Below are 27,152 nucleotides of genomic sequence, written 5' to 3'. Positions count from 1 at the left end.
TTCGACTGCTGCAGCTGCATGATATGCTAATGATCAGTAAGAGGAGGGGTGAACGCCTGGAATATCTGCCCATTGCACAGAATGGAGGCTTTAAAAATAAAACGAATATGTATATATTATCATGGTGGGGTTACGCTCTGAGGTTTAGGACTGGGGTGCTGCATCCTGGATATTGCATTAAATACTTCCAATCTTCAGTCATAACTCATTGTGACAAGTCACACAATAAAAGGGATAATTGCCCTCCCTTTTTACATGACCTATGTCTGCAAGGTTTCACCTATTAGTGACGTGCTTGCTGCTCAGAGGTAGGAGGGGATAGTCGATTTTTAGTCATCCACTATTACCCCCCCCCCTCCAAGCCCCTCCTGTAAAAGAAAGACTATAAAAGCTACAGAATGGCAGAGAGCCGACTCAAGCTGGGGATCAGGGAGAACAAAGTCTAGTTACAGAGAAGAGACACATAAGAAGACTGTCAGGCAACAGAGACAAGACACATCTGAGAGAAGACACATTCACAGTCAATGTAAGTACTGGAGCTGTCCTCAGTGCTGATTCTTCTCTTACTTTACTCCTCTCTTTCTGAGTTTCCTTCTGTCACTTTTCTTGCATTTTACAAATAGTTAATATCTTAACAATGACATATGAAATGAATGTAACATATAACTGCGAGCTGATACATGTTATTTTGCTCTGGACTGTTTTACTGACACTTTATCTTTACAGCACTACACTATATAGTATTGCATATCAACTAATATCAACATAGTTACAATAATAGCCGGTATAGATGGAGCAGGACTGAGTTTGTCAGATGTAGCAGATCTGAATTGGACGTGATGTATTTTACATAGCAATCTAACTTATGTTCACGCAGTCACAAGGCGTTACATAGCAAGTTCAGGACTTCTCCATCTGCAAACACAGCGGCATAAAAAGTATATGATGTCCATGTATTCTGCTGTATTGTGTTGACTGTCACTTGTTGAAGTTCTGATTCTCTGTTACTTTTTCAGATGCAGGGAAGCATGAGGTTGTGGATGTCAGTGCTGACTATAGGTCTATCCTTGCTGATCTGCTTGGGGACATTTGCAGAGGCTTACCCTTCAAAACCAGACAACCCTGGAGAGGATGCACCAGCAGAGGACATGGCCAAATACTACTCAGCATTGAGGCATTATATAAACCTTATAACAAGGCAAAGGTAAGCTTTCCATTGATTTTTTTTTTTTTTTACAATCTCAATGTGCTCTGAATTATCTAAGAACATAAGATATGCCATGTCTATACTGTGCCAAAATTATAGCAATGTAGCAGAGCTGAGCTTGTCATTGAGCTCTTTGGGGATACACCATTTCTGCACTCTGTTGGCCACACATTGCACTGCGAATTATCAAAGTGAGTCTCAATATAAAGTATAATAGAAGAAAGTCCAGAAAAAACCACGCTCAACCTTGCGGAATCAACTAGGAATGGTGTATTATAGTGGCAAGGGCTGCACGGAAACCTTTGACTGAAAGGTGAATTGCAATGATGGAACAAATATAAAATCCAGCATGCCCAAAAACCAGTTGAATAAGATAAAATATAACTTTTACTTCATATTGGTTAAAAAAGACATGACTAAGAGACCATGAACTAGGTCTCGAAACGCGTAGGCCATCTGTTTTTGTCTTCTCTGGATCCATGTTGTAAGATGGAAATATTTTGTCTTTTTTAACCAATATGAAGTAAAAGTTATATTTTATCTTATTCAACTGGTTTTTGGGCATGCTGGATTTTATATTTGTTCCATCATAAAGTATAATAGTAATGATGATAATCCAGAAAAAATATAATGTAATGCAAATGACCAGATAGTTAGGTATTTAGTATTTTTAGTATATATTTTTATATATACTTTATCCTAGATAGAAAGAAAATCCTTGCCCTGAATAACTTCAGCACACTTATATAACTTATCTAACTAATAGTACAACAGAGCTGAATTTGTCATATAACACATAGTCACATGTCGCGTGAATATCTCTGACTTAGGGGATTGCAATAGATTTCCTTGGCGTTCGATATACAGATATAGCAGAGCTCAGAATATCAGATGGGGCAGAAATAAAATTGTCATTTGGATAATATTATCATAACTCAGGCAGTTATCATGAAGCACAAACAGTGGAGCTCTAAATCCAGCTTATGCTGAACAATATACGTTGTGTATTTAGCCATGGGGTGCGTTACTGCAATAGACTCTGTGTATATAAAACAGCAAAAGCAGAAAAACACGGAATAATATCTTTATTGTCAGTGAAATACTGTATATATTAGTTGTGGGCGGGGGAATTTGAGGATTTTGTTTGCATAAATGTAAACTCTGAGGAGAATATAAATGGATATACATTATATACTAAAGGACATAGGTGAACATACAATATGTACCGTAACAGATGGATGAATAGAGTATACATTATTGGTGGTGGGTTGATACACAAGTGGTTGGATAAGCAGTATAAACTCGTATAAGAGTTTGATGGAAATGCAGTATAACCAATAAGAGATGGATGAAGTTATAGTATCAGCTATAAGAGATGGATGAAGTTATAGTATTAGCTATACGAGATGGATGAAGTTATAGTATCCGCTCTACGAGATGGATGGAAACATAGTATAAATTCTAAGAGGTTGGTGAATATATAAGAGCTGGATAATATACTGTTTATTATAATTGGGTTTAGATATGGTACATATATAGGAAGAGTATACAGCATATACTATAACCCTTAGTTAAATATATAAAGTGTATACATACCATGATAGACGGTTGAATATACAGTGTATGCTATTCTAGTTAGGTGGGCATATGATAAGTTTGATAAGACAAGAGTAGAGCTCAAGTATATAAGAGATAGGTGGATACACAGTATATACTATAAGTAGAGGGTGAATATACAGTGCATAATAAAATTGTTAGTTGTATATACACAATGAGAGGCAGTATACAGTATATACTATCCAAATTAGGTGGATATCTGATAGATATAAGAGTTAGGTGGATATTTGCTAAATACTGTAAGAGTTAGGTGAATATCCAGTATATACTATAAGACATGGGTGGAAATCCAGTATATAAGAAAGGTAGGTCTAAATACAGTATAAAGTATTAAGCGTGTTAATATATGGTATAACAGGTGAACGAATATACAGCAAATAAGGAAGAGTTGAGTGTTTATATGGTAGGATCTGGATTGAAATCTATCATATACTAAAATAGGTGGGGAATATATTATATGAGAGGCGGATGGATATATAATATATAATAGAATAACTTAGTGGAAATACGCGATATATATGAAGAGTTTGGTGGATTAACTATATAACATATGCTGTAAGAATTGAGTGAATATACAGTACATACTATAAGGATTAGCCATACATTTCGTATATAGCATAACATTTGGGTGAATACACAGTATATATTATGATCAGTAGGTGGATATATTGTATCTATTATAAGAGCTGGGTGAATTTACAGTACAGTATGTACCTTTATAGCTGGGTAACTATTGTATACAGTACACACTATTGGCATTCTGTGTACGAATATACAGTATTCTATTAGGTAGATAAACTGTATACATTATAAGACCTAGTGAACATGTAGTATAGTATATACTATGATACTATATTGAATATGCAATACATATGCTGCTAATCATTCTGTGTTTTAATGGTATATACCATAAGAGATGGGTATATATAAAGTTAGGTGGATTTCTGATATACATGATAAGAGGCGGGTATATATACAGTACATATTTTATTAGGAGTACATACTAAAACAGGTAAATACTCTGTATAGTACATACTGTAAATGTTAGATGTACATACAGAGGTAGATGAATATATACCATATAACAGGTGGATAACTGTATATTATAGCTGTCTGAACATGTAGTACAGTATACTATTCTAGCTTAGTGCATATGCAATATATACGCTACTAATCATTCAGTATTTTTACAGCATATACTATATGAGATGGATATATATACAGTTGGGTGGATTTATGATATAAATGATAACAACTGGATGAATATGCAGTATGGTCCATATTATATTAGGTAAATATTCTCTGTATAACACCTAATGTAAGTGTTAGTTGCACATATAGAGGTAGATGAATATACAGCATATATTATACCAGGTGGATAAACTATATCTATTATAGAAGCTGGATGAACTTTTAACACGGTATATACTATAATAGTTGGATGCATATGCAATATAGAATATAATCATTAGGTATATTAATGGTAAATACCATAAGCGGTATATATTGTCCATGCAATACAGGTTCAGTGGCTATAGCATATACCGTATAAGAGGTTGGGGAGGTGTTCATTCCCTATCTGCCAGTCTCTACTTATATAACGGTCCCGATTTGAGGACTGGGCGTGTAATACTCTTCATTTGATGAATCTAGTTTTTCAGTGATTTTTCTGAGGATTCTGAAATGATTAGTGTAAAGTGATGAAGCGAAGCAATGGAGATTTATGCATTGTGACACACCGCTAGCGAAACACTGCGATGAGCTGATTAAAAAATACAGAGGGAAATGGCACATTCTGGGAAGTCAGAAGCGCCTGAGAGCACTGAAACATGTAAAGAAATTGTCCCCAATTTTAAAGTAAGCTTCTTCACATTTCTAAGCGAGCCATTATACAGAGAAGGAGGCTGACAGAGCGTCCAATAGATGATGATAGCTCTCAAGGGCATTTAACACCCAAATGATTATGCAAAAGCTAACTCAGTAGACATAACAAGGAGTAAAGTTGTGAAGCTTCCTTACTGAACAAGGACAAGTCAGTTCTCAAAGCTTCAGAGGTAGACGTTTATGTAACTACACATAGGTTTATATAGAATAGTTCCATGACAATTCCAGCTCTGCTACATCCATACATCTATTATATTCATCTATTCCTCGTCCATAACTTGGTGGTTAACTTTCAGCATACATTTATTACAGTCTAACATTTGGTGAAATATATTAACAACAGACACGTAAATCATGAAACCTATTCAGACATATCCAGCTGGGATGTCAGCATTGCACTTGTCTCAGCCACTATGGATAAAAGAGTAGCCTGTGGCTACAATAATTATGGGCCATTTTCTTTTTATTACTGCATTACAATAGATATCGGAAACAATATTATTATTAAGCATGTGAATTTCCATTGATTCCATTTTATTTGACATGTAGCAGAGCTCTTGTTGTAATGCCAGATCACAGACAAATGCAGTAATAAAACAGTAATGTAATAATACACTGGTAGCAACAGGCAAGAATAATGGAGGGAGGAAGTGCAATACTTGTTTAGTACAAAGCCGGGATTCATCTGATAAGTGGACCATAATACATGTGCTATGTAGTGCAATATGCGTATAATGGGGAGCATATATGCGTATGGGCATTCTGTATATTATACGCATGTAAGTTATACTGGGTTTCACGTGTCATTTCATACAAGCACCCTGATATTGCACTGCTTAGTGCTAGCCTAGATGTTGGGCAATCAGGCAGTAGCATTCTATATATCATGTAATATTCCATATATCATATAGAATTCCATATATCATGTAATATGCCATATATCATATAGAATTCCATATATCATGTAGTATTCCATTTATCACATAGCATTCCCAATATCTTGCAGCATTCCACATATCACATAGTATTCCATATATCATGTAGTATTCCATATATCATGTAGCATTCCACATATCACATAGTATTCCATATATCATGTAGCATTCCACATATCACATAGTATTCCATATATCTTGTAGTATTATATATATCACAGAGCAACCATATATAATGTAGTATTCCATATATCATATAGTATTCCATATATAGCATTGCATTTCATATATATTATAGCATTCCATATATCATATAGCATTCCCAATATCTTGCAGCATTCCATATATCACATAGCATTCCATATATCATGTAGTATTCCATATATCACATAGTATTCCTAATATACTGCAGTATTCCATATATCATGTAGTATTCCATATATCACATACATTCCCAATATCTTGCAGCATTCCATATATCACATAGCATTCCATATATCATGTAGTATTCCATATATCACATAGTATTCCTAATATCATGCAGCATTCCATATATCATGTAGTATTCCATATATCACATAGCATTGCATATATCTTGTAGCATTCCATATATAAACTCTGCAATACATAAAGTTGGTATGTACTTGATATATAAACTATTTTATAGAAATATAAAAAGTTAGACTTGATACTAATTTTATTGCCATTTTTACATTTACTGATCTTTTGTCTTCCTTTCACTTATATACGGTATAAATTCAGATCAAATAGAGAGTGAGAATTCTTTGTCAGTCACCCTTGTAACAGATCAGTGCTCAGTAATTTTGGGAAAGTGGATGAATCTCCCAAAACTAACTTTATTATTAATCTTGTTTGACTCCTCTGTATCTTCTAAATAATGTAAAACATTCTTCTATACATCCTGTATCTAATTTTGAACATTTACTCATGTACGATGTTGACATAGACGGATTCTACTATATTAATTTGGTAAAACACAGAGTGTTTCCTTTCTTTTGCTGTACATATATTATTATTTGCCCCCTTCCTCCTTTTAACCCTATGTTGTCCCATTAACCCATAGTTTAAATAGTTTTAAAAAAAATTCTCTTATTGGGTCATTCTAAAAACCATGTGATAAGGATAAAGTCCAGAGGAACGGTAAATTCCGATCACCGCCCAGGTCATATATCTAAGTATCCTGACAAGGTAGATGGACTTGTTGGCACCTTCCTCCTGCACCCACATTCCTGACTAGTTCTCCCCGACATTATAATTCTATCATTATCACATAGCATAGTGCTGGAGAACTTTGTAACAAGTATAGTAACATGTTATATCTTAGTTTTCTGTATGTTGTAGATATAGGATTCATTAAGGAATCATTGTGCAATTGTAAAAATAATGGTTAAGAATTTGACTTTCTAGAGTTGGAATTTGGGACAAGGGTAGTCCCTTCTATTCAGTTACATGGCTGTCTTTTATGACCATTTCTCAGCTATTGTACCCCTAAACTTCTAATATTATAATTCTGCTTTCTGTTTATCAGATATGGGAAGAGATCAAATCCTGAGGCAATGCTGTCAGATGTTTGGTGGAGAGAAAGCACAGAAAACATTCCACGATCTCGGTAAGAAGGGTTGTGTATTCTTAAATGTTACATACAGAATATGAGGTTCTTTCTATATGAACATATTAGCAAATATGGTTATTACCATCCATCTATCAATGGCTAATCCTCCATCAAATATATTTGAATATTAAATTTCACTCCTAAAACTGTTTGTAACTTCTTTGGGGGACATATTTTACTAAGGGTTCTAGCGTCTTAGTTATAAAAAGGAAACAACAGTCTTATGTATCTGCCGGTGGCTGATATAGAGAGGGATTCCTACCACAGTAATGATATATATGTCCCTTAATCTCATACACATATATAGTGTCTACTGTACAAATCCCAAAGTACATAAATCAACACCATACACTCCAGTCCTTGTGTTCACTGGGTATCACAATCTAACTTCATTTTTCCAAATGTTAGGGACAACAAGGGGTGTATCAAGTGAGTTCTGTTTATTGTATCAATATGGCCAATTCTTATAGTGCTTTCCTGGAAACTTTTCTAGACATACAAGATTAATAGGTGTAGGTTTCATTGACATAAAAAGATAAGAACAATACACAGGACACACACACGTGTCCTCTCACAATGAGGCCTTCAAGATAAGAATCTGCAGCTTACAGACATGTCCATGTCTACATCCTTTCACACTCAGAGTGACCTCACCTCATTGCATATATATAATTGTTAATATATATATATATATATATATATATATATATATATATATATATCTTAGAATACAAAATGGATGACAGATACAAACTGGAGGACTACTCATGGAGGATTATCTCTAACACAACACACTACTTCTAATATTACATAAAGCCAATTAATTTATAAGCTTGTTTTTGAGACGTGAGGAAACCAGACTAACTGGACTTTACCCACAGAACCCATGGAGAGCATACAAACTCCATACAGATAATGCCCAATGGTCAGATTCACATCCAGGACTCCATATCTGCAAGGCAACAGGGCTAACCACTGAGCCATATTGGTATAATTTGAATGTAATAAAACATAGGTAGGATCGAAACCAACAGGTGATCTACTGGCAAAGAATGTGTTCACACTTGGACTTTTTTTTATTTATCTAACATGACTGGAGAACTAATGACAAATGGGCGTCAGATTTTTAGTCCATGACTTATTGACTGTAAATATGAAACAATATCCCAAAAGCCCGATAATAAGAGTTATGCAAAGACATAGCACTAAAATGATGCATTCATAGATCCAACATAGTCCTGTTTTTTATTTAAAAAAAAAATCCAAATATTCTGCAAATAATATGTCTGAAAGCTCAGCCAAGCATTTTGACCATATAGATGAGTATCTCCCGCCTTTTGCTTGATGTGACATACTGCCAATTGTGGTTTGTCCATTTGTTCATCCGTCATGGCTGACTGGCTTATGTTTGGTGCAACTTTTAGATTAGGACCATTGAGTTTCTTCATTTTGGAGGCGAGAGGAATAGATTATATTTGCAATGTTCCTCATCTGAACTATGTATAATCTTGCCTGGTCTCCACAGTAACATATTTTTCAGGTTGCAAAGCCATCTTTTGTATATCCACTCTGGTATATAAGACTAGTTAGCTTTGGTCAGCACTTATTATTGAGTCCGAATGGAAACTTATCTAAGGCGATAATAGTTATTACCATAATGAAAGAGCGTGCTGGAGGTTCCAGACATCTGGGAATATAAATGTAATGTGCAAAGCAATATTTACTCCTCTTCCTATCTGTCCAGTTTCATGAAGCTGCAAACCGAGATAACCAATATGTCACAGAGTTAAACTCAATGTATCCCAAAAATTTCTAATGCATTCAGTCCAGTTTAGAAGAAGTCAATTGTCCAAGCCAAAAATAAAACGGAGCATTCCAGTCTATGTGTAGTAAAAATGGGAAAATATGAAAAATAGATACCTTTCAATTCCATTGTTTTAGAATTCTCATATTTGCTCAGTTATGGCAAATGTATTTGCTATATGCTACAGAAAAACTAGTTTTCCCATTATCAGATCACTTTTTTTTATGTAAATGCAACGAACTGCCAGAAAAGTGCTACTTGTGTTTCTGGACTGTGTCCGACATTATACTCAAGTAAATGGGGCTCATCTATAATACAAGTCACAGCCCAGGAACAAGCATGGTCCTAAATGAACACCCATTCTACTTTTGCTGAAAAACCTTTAAGGTTACAACCATCCTTCCAACAAGTCAGTGAAAGATCATCTAATGGAAGGTCTTCTGGATTTTATTTTACATTTTCCCTATCTTTCCGCATATCTCTATTACCCTTCTAGTGCCTTACAAGCTTTAATTAACCAGAATTATCTAATACATGACCTATAAACCCCTAATAATGTTGCCAAAAATATATCCAAAATGGCCCTTCTGAGTGTAATTTACATAAACCTTTTCTCCTTTATACAAGTTTGTAGAATTATTCTAGCAAAGAGGACTATTGAAGATGCTTGAATGCTTATTCATAGGCATATTATTATTATTATTATTATTATTATTATTATTATTATTATTATTTATTTATTTTTTTATTTTATTTATATAGCACAATTAATTCCATGGTGCTTTATATTATTATATTAATTCCATGGTGCTTTATATTATTATATTAATTCCAGGGTGCTTTATATTATTATATTAATTCCATGGTGCTTTATATTATTATATTAATTCCATGGTGCTTTATATTATTATATTAATTCCAGGGTGCTTCACATTTGGGGGTTTACATACAGTAGATATAATATACAAACAGACATAATACTAACAATGACCGACTGGCACAGTGGGATAGAGGGCCCTGCTCGCAAGGGCTTACAATCTATATAAAAAGGATCATAGAGTAAAAATAATACATCATAAATAGAGGCATAATTTACTCTGCTGTGCCATAACTCGAGTATATACAATTCTGTAAATCTATTACAATGCAACAACTTTTTCTTTTTTTTCTCATGTCACATATGGTCAAATTACCCCTTCACAATGTGTAATCACCCAGCATAAAATGTTTGCATGGTGTCTAGAAATGCTAATTTCCTAACTTGTATTCTGGCTCTTTCAATCATCTCAGCTATGTGTAGCTATATAATACAGCAGACTTATAGTTAATGGACTGTTTTTAGATCCCATCTGGACACTAATTCTGACTTCTGTTTCAGCAACAGATAAATAATAACCACAGGCTGAGATTAATGTAATAATGGATCTATTTGTTTGTTTAATCATCATTGATATTAAGCCTTAAATGGGTTTTCTGAGATTATATAGAAGGAATTATAGACAACTGCCTGCCTACGTATATATCAGAATGGAAACCAGATAATGCCACAATAACTCAGAAATAATATATTTTTTATGATATTCATTGCGTTGTCTAGTTCTGTGCTGCACCTTTGTTTTGATGCTGACAGGGTTTTCTATATGTGGGAATCACCATACAATGATTCTTCAGTCCTTTGAGACATTGAGCCTTCCTGTATCTGCCTGGGGTGCAGTAACTACACAATCTGTTGCACATCTCATAACACATACTCAGTCTGGAGACAGAAAGGGAGGGGATTAGTCAGGTGTAGATAAGAGGCATTTGATGCATGATGTCCCATACTACAAGGAGTAGGGAGGTGGGAGATAATCACATTATCAGAATACATGAGATCACAGAAACAGGAGATAAACACTAGGGACATGGTTATATGACTGCATACCGTATTAGACAGGCTTACAGAAGTATACTGAATGTAAACCATGAACACATACAAAGGGAAAAAAACATTTAATTCCCAAGGTCTTATACAACTGTAGTGCAAAAATCATCACATGGGAAACTCAGTGACCTTAGGAATAATAGTAGATAACTACATTAATATTAACACACATATGATAAAATAGGAAAACGTCATGTTATTTTGTTAACTACCAAATGCATATTCATGTAGAGCCATCCATTAACTACCAAGGCAAGATAATAGCGTATACCATGTAATTCTTCTCTATCCACACACCTAAACCATCCGTGCACCCTCCTACTGTTACATGCTTAAAGTGCTTTAAGTGGTTTGGGGACCAAATTATATAATTTGAATAATCTTTCCAAAATGCACATCAGTCTTTTCATTCATACTATTTGTATTGCCATTGCTAGAGAATTTTTCTTATGGCCAGTGAGAAGAGATTGCTATTGTAGTATGACATGTATTGCTATGTAGTATGACACTCCAGTGACTTGAGCAAAAGAGAATTTCAATTGAGAAAAACATCTGTTCACTTACAGCTTAAAGTGGTTCTTCTGGGAGAAATGCTGAAATCAGGGTTATGTAGTTTCTCCTGTGGTTCTGCATTCCTGTAAAAAGCAGTTAAAGTGCTGACAAAACAGGAAAGCCTATGACTCCTGCTTCCCCGCCCGCCTGGAGTAATTCACAGCTTTCCCTGCCAAGAAGAGCCAATGGACAGCTTGTGGGTGGGGCAAAGAAAACTCGCGGGCTTTCTCTACGTCTTAGTGGGTTATTAAAAAGAATATGGAATCAGTAGAAAAAACATACTAGCAAGCTTATCATATTATGATGTCTCAGCTTTAACATGACCGCTTTCTACTACAAAAATCAGTGTCCTGTAAGAAAACATGCAAGTTCCACACTCTATAATAGAGTCTGGCCTCAAGGAGAGTCTCCACTGGCCTCGAGGAGCTCCAAGGACATCACTGTCCATATATGGAGCTTCCTTAGGGCACCCTGCAGCCAGTAAATGAGTATGCCTGGCCCAGGGAACCCCACCGGTACCCAGAAGTATGTCCTCACCATGGATCACTTATATATATCACCAAGTCTTATAGTTGGAGTGGTAGGATGCAGCATGGCTGGAGATACACTGTTCTATAAAGGATAGCCTGCATCAGGGCTTCTTCTAGTAAGGGATCCTTTGTGCTCTATCAACATTTGTCCCCAGGCTTGGAGAACAACTTTGGAAAGCTGACAAGGTTTATTGCACCACTCAGCTTGAAATAACACTGATCATAAACACATTGGAGTACACCTCTGTATTAAACTGGTGCCTCTCAAGACTGTAATAAAATCTTGTATTGACTGCTGCTCCTTATTGGTAGTATCCATGCTTGGAGACCAATAGTAGAATCAGCTGCAGATTGTAGAAAACTCAAGTGGATCCATATACAGGTAGTCCTTGACTTACGACGTTGATCTGTTCCTACGCAGCATCGTAAACCGATTTTCAACGTAAGTCGGAAACATACGTAATTGTACCATATACAGTACAGTACAGTCTTCCCCACTGCACACTAAATCACAGGGAGAGCTGGCAGCTTGCATTTATGCAGGAGCCGACTTTTTCTCATAGGAATGCATTGACCAGCGTTGATTGGCCAGTGTACAACATTCGGCCAATTAACGCTGGCGGTCTGTGAGGAGGCGGAGTCTAATATCGTACCACTATGGAGACTGCTATGATCCAATCTTAGACTCTGCCTCCTCACAGGTGAGCCTTCGGCAGAACCAGCATTGATTGGCCGAATGCTGTACACTGGCCAATCAATGCTGGTCAATGCAGTCCTGTGAAAAAAGTCAGATCCTGCATAAATGCAAGCTGCCATCACTGCTGACTAGCAAGGACAAGCCTGCTGCAGAACCAGCATTGATGTACTGAATGTATACTATACCTTGTATAGTATTCAGCAAATCAACGCTGGTTCTGAATCGAATCTTTACTGTGAATAGCAATAGTATTTGATTGAGTACTCGATCGAATACTACTTGTTCACCTCTAGTCGTAACCATGAAATGTCGTAACCCGAGGACTACCTGTATAGTAACTATCCATATAAGGACCGTGTTGTCACTTGAGCCCCATGCCAGTGACATCACTACCAGAGGCGTCTGTGGGCTTCCCCAACTCCTTATAGGTTGCTGTAGAGGAAAGCTATGGTTACTGGGCCATAGTAGAGTAGTTTCTATATGGGGACGATGAGGAGACTAGGTAAAGGTTTGTGGAAATTCAGAGTAGACAATTATATGGGACCAGAAGGATATGGAGGACAACATGCAGAAAGAAAAAGTGTGTTGGGGCCTCAACCTATAGGTGACATACTGCATCCACTGTACAGTATGTCTATACTGTGGGATACAAACCACTGAAGTTTACTTCCAACTTACAGTGTAGCCAACTTTTCCTTGACATTTTCAGTGGGATATAATGTGTTTTGTGTCCACTTCAATTTTGCTGCATCATGGTACTGTGAATTAAAGTTTGTTACATCTGTAGGCTAGTAATGTAATATGAAAAGAGCCTCATTGGCTAAGGATTAATCCACATGAACAAGCATGCAGCCCGAAGGTGTTCCAATGCTACATTCAATATTTTATAGGACCTGCTTTATAAATTTCGGAATATTCTCCGCAGGCAGCTGTGGATCAATAAAGCAGGAAGTCAGTTGTCACATGTTTATTTTTATTTTTTACCCTATACAAAAACTTTCGTTCGGCCAATCATTTGGCCTCAATCATTGCAATTGTAACTCTTGAAGTGCCCATACACTTTCAGTAGCTCATGGCCAAATGCTAGTTCTGCTAACAGATATTCCATCTGATTCTCCCATACATATACAAATTTGGTTTGTCCATGAGTCTATGGTAAGTGTTTTCACTGGAGACAGTGGAGTAAGCTGATATGGGACACCTATGGCAGATAATCTCCAGGGAGAACAAAAGGATCAGGCACTGAAATTCAACATGCCCAATCCTTGTTTAGTGTCAGGGAGAGTAAGGAGGTTCCTATAAGCTGGGCCTACCGAAATAAGCAACTTTGGTTGCCTTGTCTATAATGTGTATGGGGGTATTTACTTTCTTACTTAAAGAGCACCTTTCAAGTCCTTGGGCACATGCAGTTTTATATACCGCTAGAAAGTTGATAGTGTTCTGAATTCAATGCAATGTTGGCTTTCTGTTATGTGCCCCGGGAGAAGAGATATCAGTGTCCTTACCGATATCCCTTCACTTTCAGAAGGACGTTCCTGACAGTCTAGATGGGCTGTGAGGAACGCCCCTCCTGACAGTCTGTCTGTAGCTCTGTACTGTCAAAGGGGGCGTTACTTACCGCCCAGCGATGACGCTAAGCTGTGATGAACCCCCCACCACCCCAGTACTAGTCTATGGGTGAGTACTTTCAGGAGGAGAGGGGACGATCCTCACCACTCAGGGTAGTAAGGAACGCCCCCTCTGACAGTAACGGCACCAATATCTCCAGCCCCAGTGCACATAATGGGAAAGCCGCTGAATTCAGGGCACTGTTGGGTTTCTAGCAGTATATAAAACCACATGTGCCTGAGGACATGAAAGGTCCTCTAAAGACATAGAAGAAGCCTTTGCTTTGCACTGGACCTATGTTGGCATAGTGTTGTTTTTGAATATTGCCTCAGAGAGCACAATGTGATGGGGTAAAAAATTGGAAAATGGACAACGCTAAAGTTTTTGGAATCTTCTAGACTGAACACTTATGCGACAGTAACTTCCAAAATGATATAAACTAAGATATCAATGAATAATGACTTACTTATCTAAAATATCCCTCTAGCTTTTAACTTATTAAGATTTCCGCAGGAAAGAGATTCTTTAAAGCTAAATTCTAGTAAGGAGGATTTTATTTTTTATTTTTTTCTTAATGTGAAGAAGTAATTTACAGTAGTTACAGCTAAAAGACTAAAAGAGCGTCATTACTATGCACAGCAGACTATAATCTTTTCACAGAACTTAACATATCAATACTTTTCACTATGAGTGCCGGGTACTATAATTATAATGCTTGTAGGCAGAATTTTTGTAACATGTTAATGGAAAACAATGTATAAAACGTTGCCGATTAGAATGTTTTTTTGCTATTTGCTACATTAAAGCCTGGTATTAGCTTCCTGTGCTGCCTCCGCTAGGTTCTTACACGTTACAGGAGAGCTCTTAATTAATAATCATCTGCGAGCTTTAGACAGCTTAATGGACACTTTAAGAAGGTCTGCGCATTCAAAGGTCAAGAGGAATGTGAGCGAAACCAAAGGTTTATCATTATATACTCATGTGGAAATCTGAGGGAGGACGATCTGTAGACATTATTATGGGATTTATTTACCTGTCATCATTGCAGTAAGGGAGACTCTTGACTTGAGCGAATGGTTGTCATCTTCTAGTTGGTGGCAGGATTAAGTGATGTAGACAGATTTAGTTTTCGGGACCTTACTCTGTCATTAACCCCAGTTCCATTATACCTACACCATGTTTTTATTAGTGTATACTGCCCTCTGATTTTCTTAACCTATATAGATCCCACTATGATTATCCCAGCTAACATGGAAAGAAGCAATAAACTCAGAAATAATAATCATAGATAGCAATTTGCAGCATTTCTGCATGTGCCTGAACAGTCCTGTAGGAATCGTAAGAAATGAAAAGGGTTAATGCTCCTGATGATCTTTTCCATCTTTAGCAGGAGACTAACTCAAAAGTTAAGACTGTTTTGGCTCCTGATCCATCCAGTTGTCTTACTGCTAGACACACGACAGTAAGAGGAGGCAGACGGGTAACATGACTGATGTCATGGGATACTCAAGAACGTTAATTTATATATTTCTCAGTTATAACTATAATATTAGACAATATAGCATCAAAAGAGAGAAATAATATTAATGGAGGAATTTAAAAAAAATATATTGTGACTTTCAATTTTTAGTGTAACTTTGAAGAGAAACTGGAGAATAAATAATTCAAAATGCATAAATCTCCCCTTCTCAGCTGCTTTCCTACCTTCTAAACTGCTTAATTTACTGCCAGATCTGTTTTCAGTTCAGTGCATAGAAGTCTATGGAGAAGGGAGGAGGAAGTAGAGACACAGATCTACTGGAGCAGGTTATAGCATGAAATCTTTCTCTACATAGTTTTATTCACATCTGTACTACTACCTACTGTAAAACTACTAGAAATATGCTAAACCCTTACTGTTATCTTAGGCAGCATATGTCTGTGCTTGTTTCTCTTTAATGGGCTCATCCTTTACCTCTCCTGCTCCATAGACTTCAATATAATCTGATCTGTCTGTGAGTTCTAACCTGACTTCAGTAAAGGTGTTTCTGAGCAGTGTATCAAGTCACTTAATGTTCAGGAAAAGAGATGATAACAGGAAATAGAAGCATTACCATTTCATAAGATATGCTCCAAAGTCTCTTATATTCACATGAACTATTAATTTACAAGAAATAAAAAATAAAGGCAAAACATACATTTCTGTGCTATATTTTACAATGTTTTAATTCACATTAAAGGCCCCTATACACATTAGAACCATGTTGGCAATACCTGCTAAATTTTAGCAGGTCCTGCCAGCTAGTCTATTATATGTGTACTGGGACATTCCAACTCTCCAACAAGAGGTGATATTGCCTCATTCCTATCAACAGCACCACACTCATCCACAGGTTCCATGTGGTATTACAGCTTGACTCTATTAGCTTCAGTGGAGTTAGGCTGCAGTACCAGGAACAAGTCAAGGATATGTGAACACTGTCCCTAGAATACAGGAACCATGGTGTTCTAAAACTGGACAAGTATTTTAAAGATTACTTTAGATCCAGAATATCCCATTTAAACATTTGGCTGCTGTTACCCCAGTAAAGAATTTAATGCATTTTTTGGATTTTTTTTACTTAGCTGCTTCTTATTTTCTTTTTAATTTTATGTATGTATTTGGTACAAAATTCAACCTATGTCACTCAGTGTATATGTAAATGGCATAATACAGATCAAGAATATGAATGTTTTATGGATCATATTGTATAAGTAAGTCGTCAATATAGCTCTAGTATTATAGACCTGTAAATATTAATGAGTTAGTCCGTTTATGAGTGTAATAGCAAGAAAATTGAATTACAGAATAAATAACTTGTATCCACTGCTGCTGTTATACACACGTATATGTGTATATTAGAAGTTACTCTTCCACTTCCTTCTGGTGATCTATAGACAGTAGGAGTGGAATCAGGTGAAAAAGTAACATGACTGCAGGATCTGACTACAAAGAGTTTGTTTGTAGTCTGTAACCATAGAGATATAATGAACTGAATAAAGAGATTTGTAGCTTATGTTTAATCATAATTATAGTAAATTGCTTAATTTTTTTAGATTTATTATAAAAAAAAGTGGACATGTTAGTAATGATGAGGACCATAGTCACTGTGTAGAGGATCATGTTATAACTTCAGGGCCAAATATGCTTTGTCAAATGATAATTCCTGCTGAAGAAAAAAAGATGAAGCCTACTATGAATGTATTACTGTGTATTAAAGGGTTAGTGTCACCAGAGCTGATCAGTGTTTTTCCAACCATTGGGACACCCATAGAACCCAAGAATGGGTTCCTTTCCTGTCTCGCCATGTGAATGGAACATCAAGTCACACATGCACATTGCCGCTTTGTCTATTCTCTTTGGGACTGCCAAATACAGATACATAGGTGTTAATGCTTATGTAATCTGAATATATCTGTATAAGGCCAAGGTTCTATGTAATGTAAATGCCGTGGCAAAAATCGTTTTACCATACCTGCAAAGTAGATGGGATTCTGGCTAATACTATTCACACATTGCAGAAAAAAGTAAGAAGCAGAAATGCTACAATTTCTAAACATGTCGCATTTTTGTAAATCGAAACATGTCAGTTATATCTATGGAAACTCTGGCGGACTTTCTGTGAAAAACAATGCAGTAAAATGCAATGAGTTTCAAATGTTGGATTTTTTTTTAATTTGAGAAGTGTTAAGCTAGTATTACAAGGTTCGTGGATTCAGTTCTGTATAACATATAGAGTTATAGTTAAAGAGATTCTATCATTAGAATGGCTTTTGTAACTAAGTAGATGTCAGAATACCCATAAGAAAGGCTATTCTTCTCTTACCTTTATTATTCTGATCCATTCCTGAGAAATTTCTTATTTCTTCCATATGCAAATCAGTTTTCAGACAGCACTGGAGGCATCCTCTGTGCTGTCCAAAAATTCTCCAGCGACGCCTCTGTCTTCTTCTGCCAGCCGCCTCTTCACCGCGTCACCAGCCACATCTACATCCAAAAGCACCGTTGGCCAATGGACTTGCGCAGTCAGTGCTTTTGGATGAAGGTGCGGCCGGTGACGCTGCAAAGAGAAGAAAGGTAAGACAAGAATAGCTTTTCTTAAGGCTATTCCAATGTGTACTTAGTTAAAAAGGGGATTCTAATTATAGAATCCCCTTAAATATATTATGGGTTACAGATCCATGCACTGTATAATATAAACTGTTAAAATATTAGTAACCTGGCAAATTCATTGTGCTACATACAATATTTTACATTGACACTGAGTTAAAGAGGACCTTTCATGGGTTTGGGCACAGGCAGTTCTATATACTGCTGGAAAGCTGACAGTGCGCTGAATTCAGCGCACTGTCAGTTTCCCGATCTGTGCCCCGGGTAAAGAGCTATCAGTGCCGGTACTGTAGCTCTTTACAGACAGAAAGACGTTCCTGACAGTCAGTCAGGAATGTCCTTCTCAACAGCAGCGCCTATCGTGCTGTACCGGGGAGAAGGTCCTCCTCCCCTCCTGATAATACTCGTCTATGGGCGAGCACTGTGAGCAGAGGGAGGGGGCGTTCCTCCCCGCTCACACTGTACAGCGCGATAGGTGCTGCTGTGGAGAAGGACGTTCCTTACCCGGGGGAACAGATTGGGAAATCCGACAGTGCGTTGAATTCAGCATACTGTCGGCTTTCCAGCAGTATATAGAACTGCCTGTGCCCAAACCCATGAAAGGTCCTCTTTAAATCTTGTATTGTAGCCCAGAGCTATATATTTCTGCCAGCTGCTATTGGATTCAACAGCTTGTTGATATACAATAAGACTATATCAGTTTATCTGTGTTTATGTAATGCAATACTTTCTGCTGTACTGCATTTCCAGTGGAAATAAAGGGGCCCAACACCTTAGACTTAGGTAGACTAAACCCCAAGATTTAGTTGGGAACGACCAACCATCTAATGTATGTGAAATCCTTTGCCAGCATTCATTTGTCGGATGTTGAGGTAAAAATCATTGTCCGTGTTAAATTTCCATGTTTGATGCTTTGTTCTAAATCAGTGGTTCTCAACCTTTCTAATGCTGTAACCCCGCAATACAGTTCCTCATGTTGCGGTGACCCCATTCAGTTTGGAACACGTGTCCATAACGGCGTGCGTTCCAGCTGAATAGCGCTGCTGCAGACAGTAGCGTGGCTTCTGAGTGGCTAAAGCCATCGCAAATATGTATTTTCTGATGGCTTTAGGCATACCTCCCAACTTTTGAAGATTAGAAAGAGGGACAAAACATGTGGCACGTGCAGCACGCTGCAGCGAATTTAGCTCCGCGCACTTTATGTTGACTCCACCCATTCTCATTAATTTTTCATGTGCTCCCACACAGTATAATCCTCCTACAGTCACCCGGACATTATATGTCCCCTCGCCATCTCTCCCCCAGTTTCATATAACCCCTTCATCTGCCCCCAGTTTCATGTCCCCCATCTCTTCCCCAGTTTCATGTCCCCCCATCTCTGCCCCCAGTATCATGCTGTACCCCCCTTGTACCCCCCATGTCCCCCCATCTCTGCCCACAGTTTCATGTCCCCTCATCTCTTCCCCCAGTTTCATGTCCCCATCTGTTCCCCAGTTTCATGTTCCCCCATCTCTGCCCAGAGCTTCATGTCCCTCCATCTCTGCCCCCAGTGTCATGCCGCCCCCCCTTCATCTGCCCAGAGTTTCATGTCCCTCCATCTCTGCCTCCAGTGTCATGCCGTCCCCCTTTCATCTGCCCCTTCATTATGTTCCACCTTAATGTTTAAAACAAAAAAAACCTCTTACACTCACCTTCCAACGCTCCCCCGCCGACCGCTCAGTCTCGCTTACTCATATAGTTGTAGCCGCGATGTGACGTCATCACATCGCGGCTACAATGCAGAAGTCGCAGCGCAGCATTTAAAGCAGGAGCTGGCTGTGACAGCTCCTGTTTTAATCGCTTGTGTGTTCAACTCATCGGCGTCCTCCGGGCGCCGATAAGTTGAAACCGGGACATACCTCCCACCGACCGGGAAGGTTGGGAGGTATGCTTTAGGCGACCCCTATGTTTTGGTCGTTCGGCCCCCGCCGGGGTCGCGACCCACAGGATGAGAACCGCTGTTCTAAAGGGAGACCTATTGTCTGGGAGGGATTTACAGTATACTTCTTTACTCCCCACTGTATGTCTACTCACCCAAACCAAGCATCCATGTGTATGGGGAGTTTGTGCAGACTATAGCTGTTGGCCCCATTGTGTTTGGGCTGACAACTATTGAAAAGGGTATGGCCATGTTTAATACTCCGAATTAGATTCTAGTACAACATTATGTATAAAAGCTATACATCCCATATTTCAATCTCCAGGATGAGCACAGTATGGTTGCTGAGGAATTATGTATGCTAAGATTTATGGTAAAATTTAAAACCATCAGAATTGTTATCTGGACTAGAATATAAGCATAAAATCAGGAATAGTTTATAAGGTTCTTTTGTATTCCTAAAGCCCTATTAGTCAGGCCAATATTTAGGGCAATTATCACCAATGAGCGTTCCTGAAGATACTTGTTGCCAATAATTGCTCTTTCTAATACAGCTTCCGATTACCTGCTCTACAAGGGAACACTCAGTGGTCAGCTGAGCTCATCTTTTAAGCAGGTTATAAGCTGCAGATCATTACCTTCTGGAATCAGGGTAGATCTACTGATAATCCATGTAGAAGAGTGGGAGAGGAACAAGCGCAGCAGAGACACTCCCTCCCCCAATCAGTTTGCATTGGCCTGTGTAAGGTCGAAGCAAATGATTGATGATAAACGCGTTTCTCGCCAATCACACTTAGCCGCAGGAGCTCATGTTGTCTAATATAGCTTTTATTCAGAAGCTCACTTTTTCACTATTCCACCTCCCCTCTGCTAAATTGACTTTCACTCTGAAAATTCTGCTATATCTATCTTGAGATGGACTGTGTCGCACACGATTACTCATGTCTATAAAATTCTATGGAGAGGGGAGGTGTAGAGAGAAACACTGGTTTCATGTCATGCTGGAGCTGAATAGGAACTTTCTATCACAACCAAAGTACTTAATTCAAATCAGTACGTTAGTACTTTTCTATATATGTCCTCTAAGCACCTTGGACTGTTTCTGTGTGCGATCGAGACAGCAGATTATTCTCTGTTTACTGTGTACAGTGTATATCAGCTAGTCTCCACCCATCAGCTCAGAGAGACATACAAACTACAGATACAACCTGCTGAAGGGAAAATGTTACAACTTCACTATACAAGTTACATAATGACCTACATAGTGTTATTCCCCATGTATACATAAATACATAAATCCTCTACTATTGAGTTATGTAAAGATTGGTTAAAACATTAGATAAGGTTATTGGTTATCTCATATACAGCAAACTTATTACTATCCATCATGTACTGGTAGCTATACTCAGATTGCTCATACATATTGCCATAATCTGGGTCTGTACAGGAGAAGGATATTTAAAGCCAAGCAAGTAGATTTGGATCACATCCTGGAAGCTTACATCATCGGCAGTGGCATTTTCTTGGGCTTCCAGTGCGGGTTATAAGCATGTCCTTGCATCTAGATATACTGCTCTTACACTGAGCTATACTGTAGCCATGTACATGAGATGTAACACCAGAGAATAAAATAAATATGTTTAACACACAGTGTTGTTATGCAGTTTTTGGAGCCAAAGTCAACAGTACATTCCTCCGAAAGGAGACATACACTGTCTACCAATAAGTATTTGGACACCTGTGGTAGAATAGAAAAACAAGATTTCTTCATATTGAATAGTTGGTATAACCCAGCAGATACTTCCTTACGGATGGTATTGATTGACACAATACTCCCGGATGCCTGGTGAGACTCCTGGTGTATGTGAGCCATCGGTTGGGTGCGGTTTCTCTGGCCAGCACTTGTCTCTATCTCCCAGTTTCGGGGGTTTGCCGACTCGGGGCACATTCCAACAATCACCGTTCACCTTCCACTTCATAATCACATAGGCCACTGTCGATTTTGGGTAATTCAGTTCGCTTGCTATGTCCCTTAAGGATCGACCATTTCTGTGGTACCCCACAATTGCTCCTTTCTCGAAATCGGACAACTCTACACTTTGTGGCATCTTGCATGCGACTAATGCCAATGCTGTTTCCTATTTAACAGCGGAAGGCGTGACGTACTTCCCGACCGCAGATCATTTCATTTGCATGGGTGTCCAAATACTTATTGGTAGACAGTGTAAATACAATTAGCTTTTTAGCAACAATGGGCTTTTTGGCAAGAAAGAGAAAATGCTATTTTTTCACATTTAAACAATTTTTAATAGCATAAGATATTTAATAAATATATGCATAATTTACACCATTTACATAAATACACTGATATAATAAAATAACACATAATTTACATTTAAAAAAAATGCACTTTCTGCCATTATGCAATGTTTATATGACATGCTCTAGTTAATGTCACTGTGTCAGGTTTCATATAGAATGGGAGAGTCTTTATGAATTTTTTTGTATGATATTTCCCACAAGAAGTCAGAAAAAACCTTTTGGGGACTTGATTTTTTTTCCACCTTCGTTTGGCCTGTAGCTGAGAGAGAGCCCTAAGAAATAACAATGGTCACTATCAGATCATCTGGTGTCTGTGATCCAGGAAACTATAGGAGACACTCTATTTTTTAATGAATGACACTGGAGTCAATGGGTTCGTGAAAAAAATAAATTCTGCATAGCTGTGAAAAACAATATGGCAGTGTAAAAATATTCTAAAGCGCTGCAAAACACCACACTCTACCATAAGGCCCCACATAGACGTATTGACAGTCATTAAGGTGTTCATTTAATAAGTTGAAAGAATAAGTTCTCATATTCTCAGTTTTTTGTTACGTATCCACAGCTATAACCGCGAATACTCACCTGAGAACCGCTCGTCGGTGCCGTAGTCACTAGGTCTACAATCTGATTTGCATGTTAGTCTTCACTTTCATGATTCTCATTTTACAATGAAACAAACAGTCAATAATTCTTGTGTACAGTGACAACCCCAGAAATAATTACTGGATCAGACATCAGACAAGGCCGAGGTCACGGATATTTTCCTCTATGTTATGACTGTCATTATAATATATGTAACTGGCTAGAAATGAAGTGACAGGAAACAGATTTACAAGTTTTATTCCAGTTTTCTGGTGTGTTTAGTTTTATAAATTCCCTTCAATGTATTTACAATACAACACCGTAAAGAACGTGCGTTATACAACATCGTGCAAGGTGTGAATGAAATGCTAAGCTAAGAATGCTTTCAAAAATAGAAGTGTTAGAGGGGTTATCCAGTTTTTACTATCCTAGGGATAGGCCATCAATATTAGATCTACTGGGGTCCAACACCTTGGACCCTCACAGATCAGCTGTACCGAGTCATAAGGTTCTCAATAACATTTACATGCTATGAGCTGCACTACTCACTTACCATACAAACTGTTTTGGCAGGTATAGATACTACAGTGTTGCCCTATAGACTTCAATGGGACAGTACTGCAGTACCTACACCCTTTGTTACAGTTAGTATGGCAAGTAAGTAGCCATCAATATAAGATCTGTGGGGGTCCAACATCCACCAAGAGTAAAAAAAAATGGATAACCCTTTTAATTGTTTATTTATGTTAATTAACCAAATGAACAAAAAATAAATCTAAATTCAATCAATATTTGGTGTGACTACACTTTAGAGGAGGAGTCCTAAAAATGATGATATGGCCCCCACAGAGCCTTGACCTCAACATCATCCAGTCTGTCTGGGATTATATGAAGAGACAGAAAGACTTAACTAAACCTATATCCATAGAAGATCTGTTCTGAGTTCTCCAAGATGTTTGGAACAACCTCCCTGCCAAGGTCCCTTAATATTAACGAACTAGTAACACTTCTACTTTTGAAAGCATTCTTACTTTACAGCGCCTAAAACTTTGGCACTGCATTGTACATGTTTGGCATTCTCGTAACAAAAGTTGGAGCTCTGTGCGTACTACTATCATGGTTTCCATTTATAACAGCCACAAAACACGAGTCAATTTGAAATGTGAAAGTTATTCTTATGATAGAAAAATTCAATTTATCTAACAACCTTGGCCAAGGAAAATTGGTTTGTTGGCCCCTCCCCTGAGGAGCCATTTCTTCAGCTACACCCTACAATCAATCTAACATTAAATGTATGACTTTTGACTGACCGTGCCTTGAATTTCCAGGACTATATAATTCAGCCATTGCAAGTTCTAATGCCATCTCTTTATGTTTCAGGTTTGAAGACCCTCCTATGTGGTGATGAAAATGGAATCCCATCTTCAATCTTTTTCAAACTTTTTGATTCGCATTTCATTGCTATATGACAAATCAGACTTTTATCAACCCTCCAAAAATAAGACCAATGCATGCAGACATTTGCTGACTTCTGTAGAATTGTTTTATTCTTCCACTACATTTGTATAAAGATATCTATTGTTAAAATAAAGAATTTGTGCTTTGAAAGTCCAACAAAGATTTGAGAAAGACGTATCTGGTAGGTGTTACTGCAAACGGACAGACATCCGAGGGCGATTGGCTCTAACACGAAAAGCTTAAGAGAATCTACAGATGTGATCTAATATCATTCATCTCAGTCCACTTATGTAACATCAATGACTGGATTTCCTCCATCATGTGTATCTTTTCTGTGCAAAAAAAGTAAGATACTGTATGTTAATGGTAATTATGTCAAACAATTTAGCAAAATAAAAACCTTTAAAACCCTTTTCAAAAACAGCCTTAAAATAAAGTGTTTATTTGTGGTGCTGAGATGTGGCTTCAAATGCACAAACATTTTGCAACAAGTGTTTTATTTCCTCTGATATTTTTGTTTTCTGCAATTTTATACAAATTATTTGCCCCTTTCTTCAAATGCACAAAAGTTTAATTTGGACCAAAATACAGCTGACGTGTTCACATACATGGCCCACCCACAACCTCTTATCTGAATGATGACCTGTTGGTTATAAGTTGATTGCGGTGGGTTTGGGAGTTAAGGGTATGTTCACATGGAGGAATTTGGTCAGGAAAAATAAAAAACTGCTTCAGGAATTTCAAAACAAATCTGATTTGATTTTGAAAATCTTCTCCAAAATCTGGTTCCCATTCATCGCAAGGGAAGTTTCTGGCAGAATCCGACTGTAGAACGAGCAGGATGCAGATTTTTTCTGTTGTAAAAATCAGCTAGCAGAGTGGGGCCACACGGTGGCTCAGTGGTTAGCACTGTAACATTGCAGAGCTGGGTCCTGGTGTTCAAATCCCGCCAAGGGCAAAAAAACATCTGCAAGGAGTTTGTATGTTCTCCACGTGTTTGCATGGATTTCCATCCCATATTCCAAAAAGACATACAGATAGGGGAAAAAATGTTCATTGTACAATCTACATTAAAAAAAAAAATCGGCTAGCAGAAAAAATCTGCCTCTGCTTACCATTGAGATGAATGTGAGGCAGATCTAAGGCTTACAGATTGTAAGGTAAAATTTGCATGAGGCCGGGACCCACATAACTCCCCCCAACATAAACTCTAAACTCTGCAGTTTGGACACAATGGAAATGTAAATCCCAACCAACATTGTGGAAAAATATGCACAGCAGACACATTGTGATTTCCAAAATTGTGGAAATCGCAGCATGTCAATTATATCTGGGGACTTGGTAGGTATAACAGGGGTAACTCTAGAAAATGCAATGAAAAAGCTTTCTCGGTAGTGTTTTTTTTATTGCATTCTGCTACGTGGGTCCTTAGCTGAAAGGGAAGGTCTGTCAATAAACTGTAGAATGGTTACAGAATCAACAATAAGAAATGTGCAGCAAAAATAAGAATAATCCCATGTTTTTATTAATTCCAAGTAATTCGTATTTTTACAGAAACTCGTACACACAGACACACCATGTACTTTTCATTTAATGTACAGCACTGTACAATATATAGGATTATTTTATCCAGTTATCAAGTGTTCAATAAAATACATTTTATGCATCATATTCAGGAAAATAAGTCATATTAATGTAAGCATCTTTATGCAGCCTTTAGTTTACTGGTGTTAGGATAACAGATGCAGATCTGAGCCAATAGTGAGAACCAGTATTAAATACACAGATCAAAATGGTAAATATGATGCTAAGTGTCCAGCACCCCCTGGGCCACACCAACTCCAACCCCACAATGGTGTTCACCAGAGCTTCAGATAGTGGGGAGGGACTTGGCGGCACTGCTGGGCAGAGCGGAAAGGGGTCGGGAAACGCCAAACACACAGCGAACCACAAATCACAGTAGAACCAGAAACTGGGAACTCTTACCAGCAGATCTTCACAGTGCGGTGCAAGTCAAAGGAACCAGACGGCAGTAGCAGGAGGTTATCAGCAGAGCGTCAAAGCGTAGTTGTTCAGTCTGAGTCGACAACAAGAGGGCAGCGTAGTACAGAGGGTAATCCAAAGAGAAGGTCAGGCAGGCCAAGTCAGTAACAGGAGAGGTAGAGCAGTACAAAAACGGGTTCAGGAAGCAGAGGCCTAAAGACAAGCTGGGGCCATAAACAGGAGAAGGCACAGTACACAAATCAGGAGGCAAAGGCAGAGTCAAAGGTCAAGGCTCACAATACAGAATGAAATACAGGAGAAACGCTTACTATCGGGAACACAGAGGAAACACTGAATAGCCAGCGG

General features: G+C 37.9%; 1 protein-coding gene across 2 annotated transcripts; it reads left to right on the top strand.

Moving 5' to 3' along the window:
- The first annotated feature begins 382 nt into the window (after positions 1-382).
- On the top strand, positions 383-25,240 carry NPY (neuropeptide Y). 2 transcript variants are annotated; one of them, XM_075271401.1, is made up of 4 exons: positions 383-526; positions 1,017-1,204; positions 7,193-7,273; positions 24,726-25,240. In XM_075271401.1, the coding sequence occupies exons 2-4, from the start codon at positions 1,017-1,019 to the stop codon at positions 24,748-24,750; spliced, it is 294 nt and encodes a 97-aa protein (XP_075127502.1). In that variant the 5' UTR covers positions 383-526; the 3' UTR covers positions 24,751-25,240. The 2 variants fall into 2 exon arrangements, with proteins under 2 accessions (XP_075127502.1, XP_075127503.1); XM_075271402.1 differs by lacking the exon at positions 24,726-25,240 and having other exon boundaries at positions 7,193-7,277.
- Positions 25,241-27,152: the final 1,912 nt, after the last annotated feature.

Source organism: Leptodactylus fuscus, chromosome 4, assembly GCF_031893055.1.
Source record: "Leptodactylus fuscus isolate aLepFus1 chromosome 4, aLepFus1.hap2, whole genome shotgun sequence".
Lineage (NCBI taxonomy): Eukaryota > Metazoa > Chordata > Amphibia > Anura > Leptodactylidae > Leptodactylus > Leptodactylus fuscus.
The sequence above is the reverse complement of the archived record's forward strand: the minus strand, read 5'-3'. Positions and strand labels throughout refer to the sequence as shown.

Excerpts from the sequence above, each read along its gene's own strand:
- NPY (XM_075271401.1), top strand. The coding sequence starts at position 1,017 with ATGCAGGGAAGCATGAGGTTGTGGATGTCAGTGCTGACTATAGGTCTA. Across the intron at positions 1,205-7,192 it reads AACCTTATAACAAGGCAAAG|ATATGGGAAGAGATCAAATC; the intron begins GTAAGCTTTCCA and ends TCTGTTTATCAG. Across the intron at positions 7,274-24,725 it reads GAAAACATTCCACGATCTCG|GTTTGAAGACCCTCCTATGT; the intron begins GTAAGAAGGGTT and ends TTTATGTTTCAG.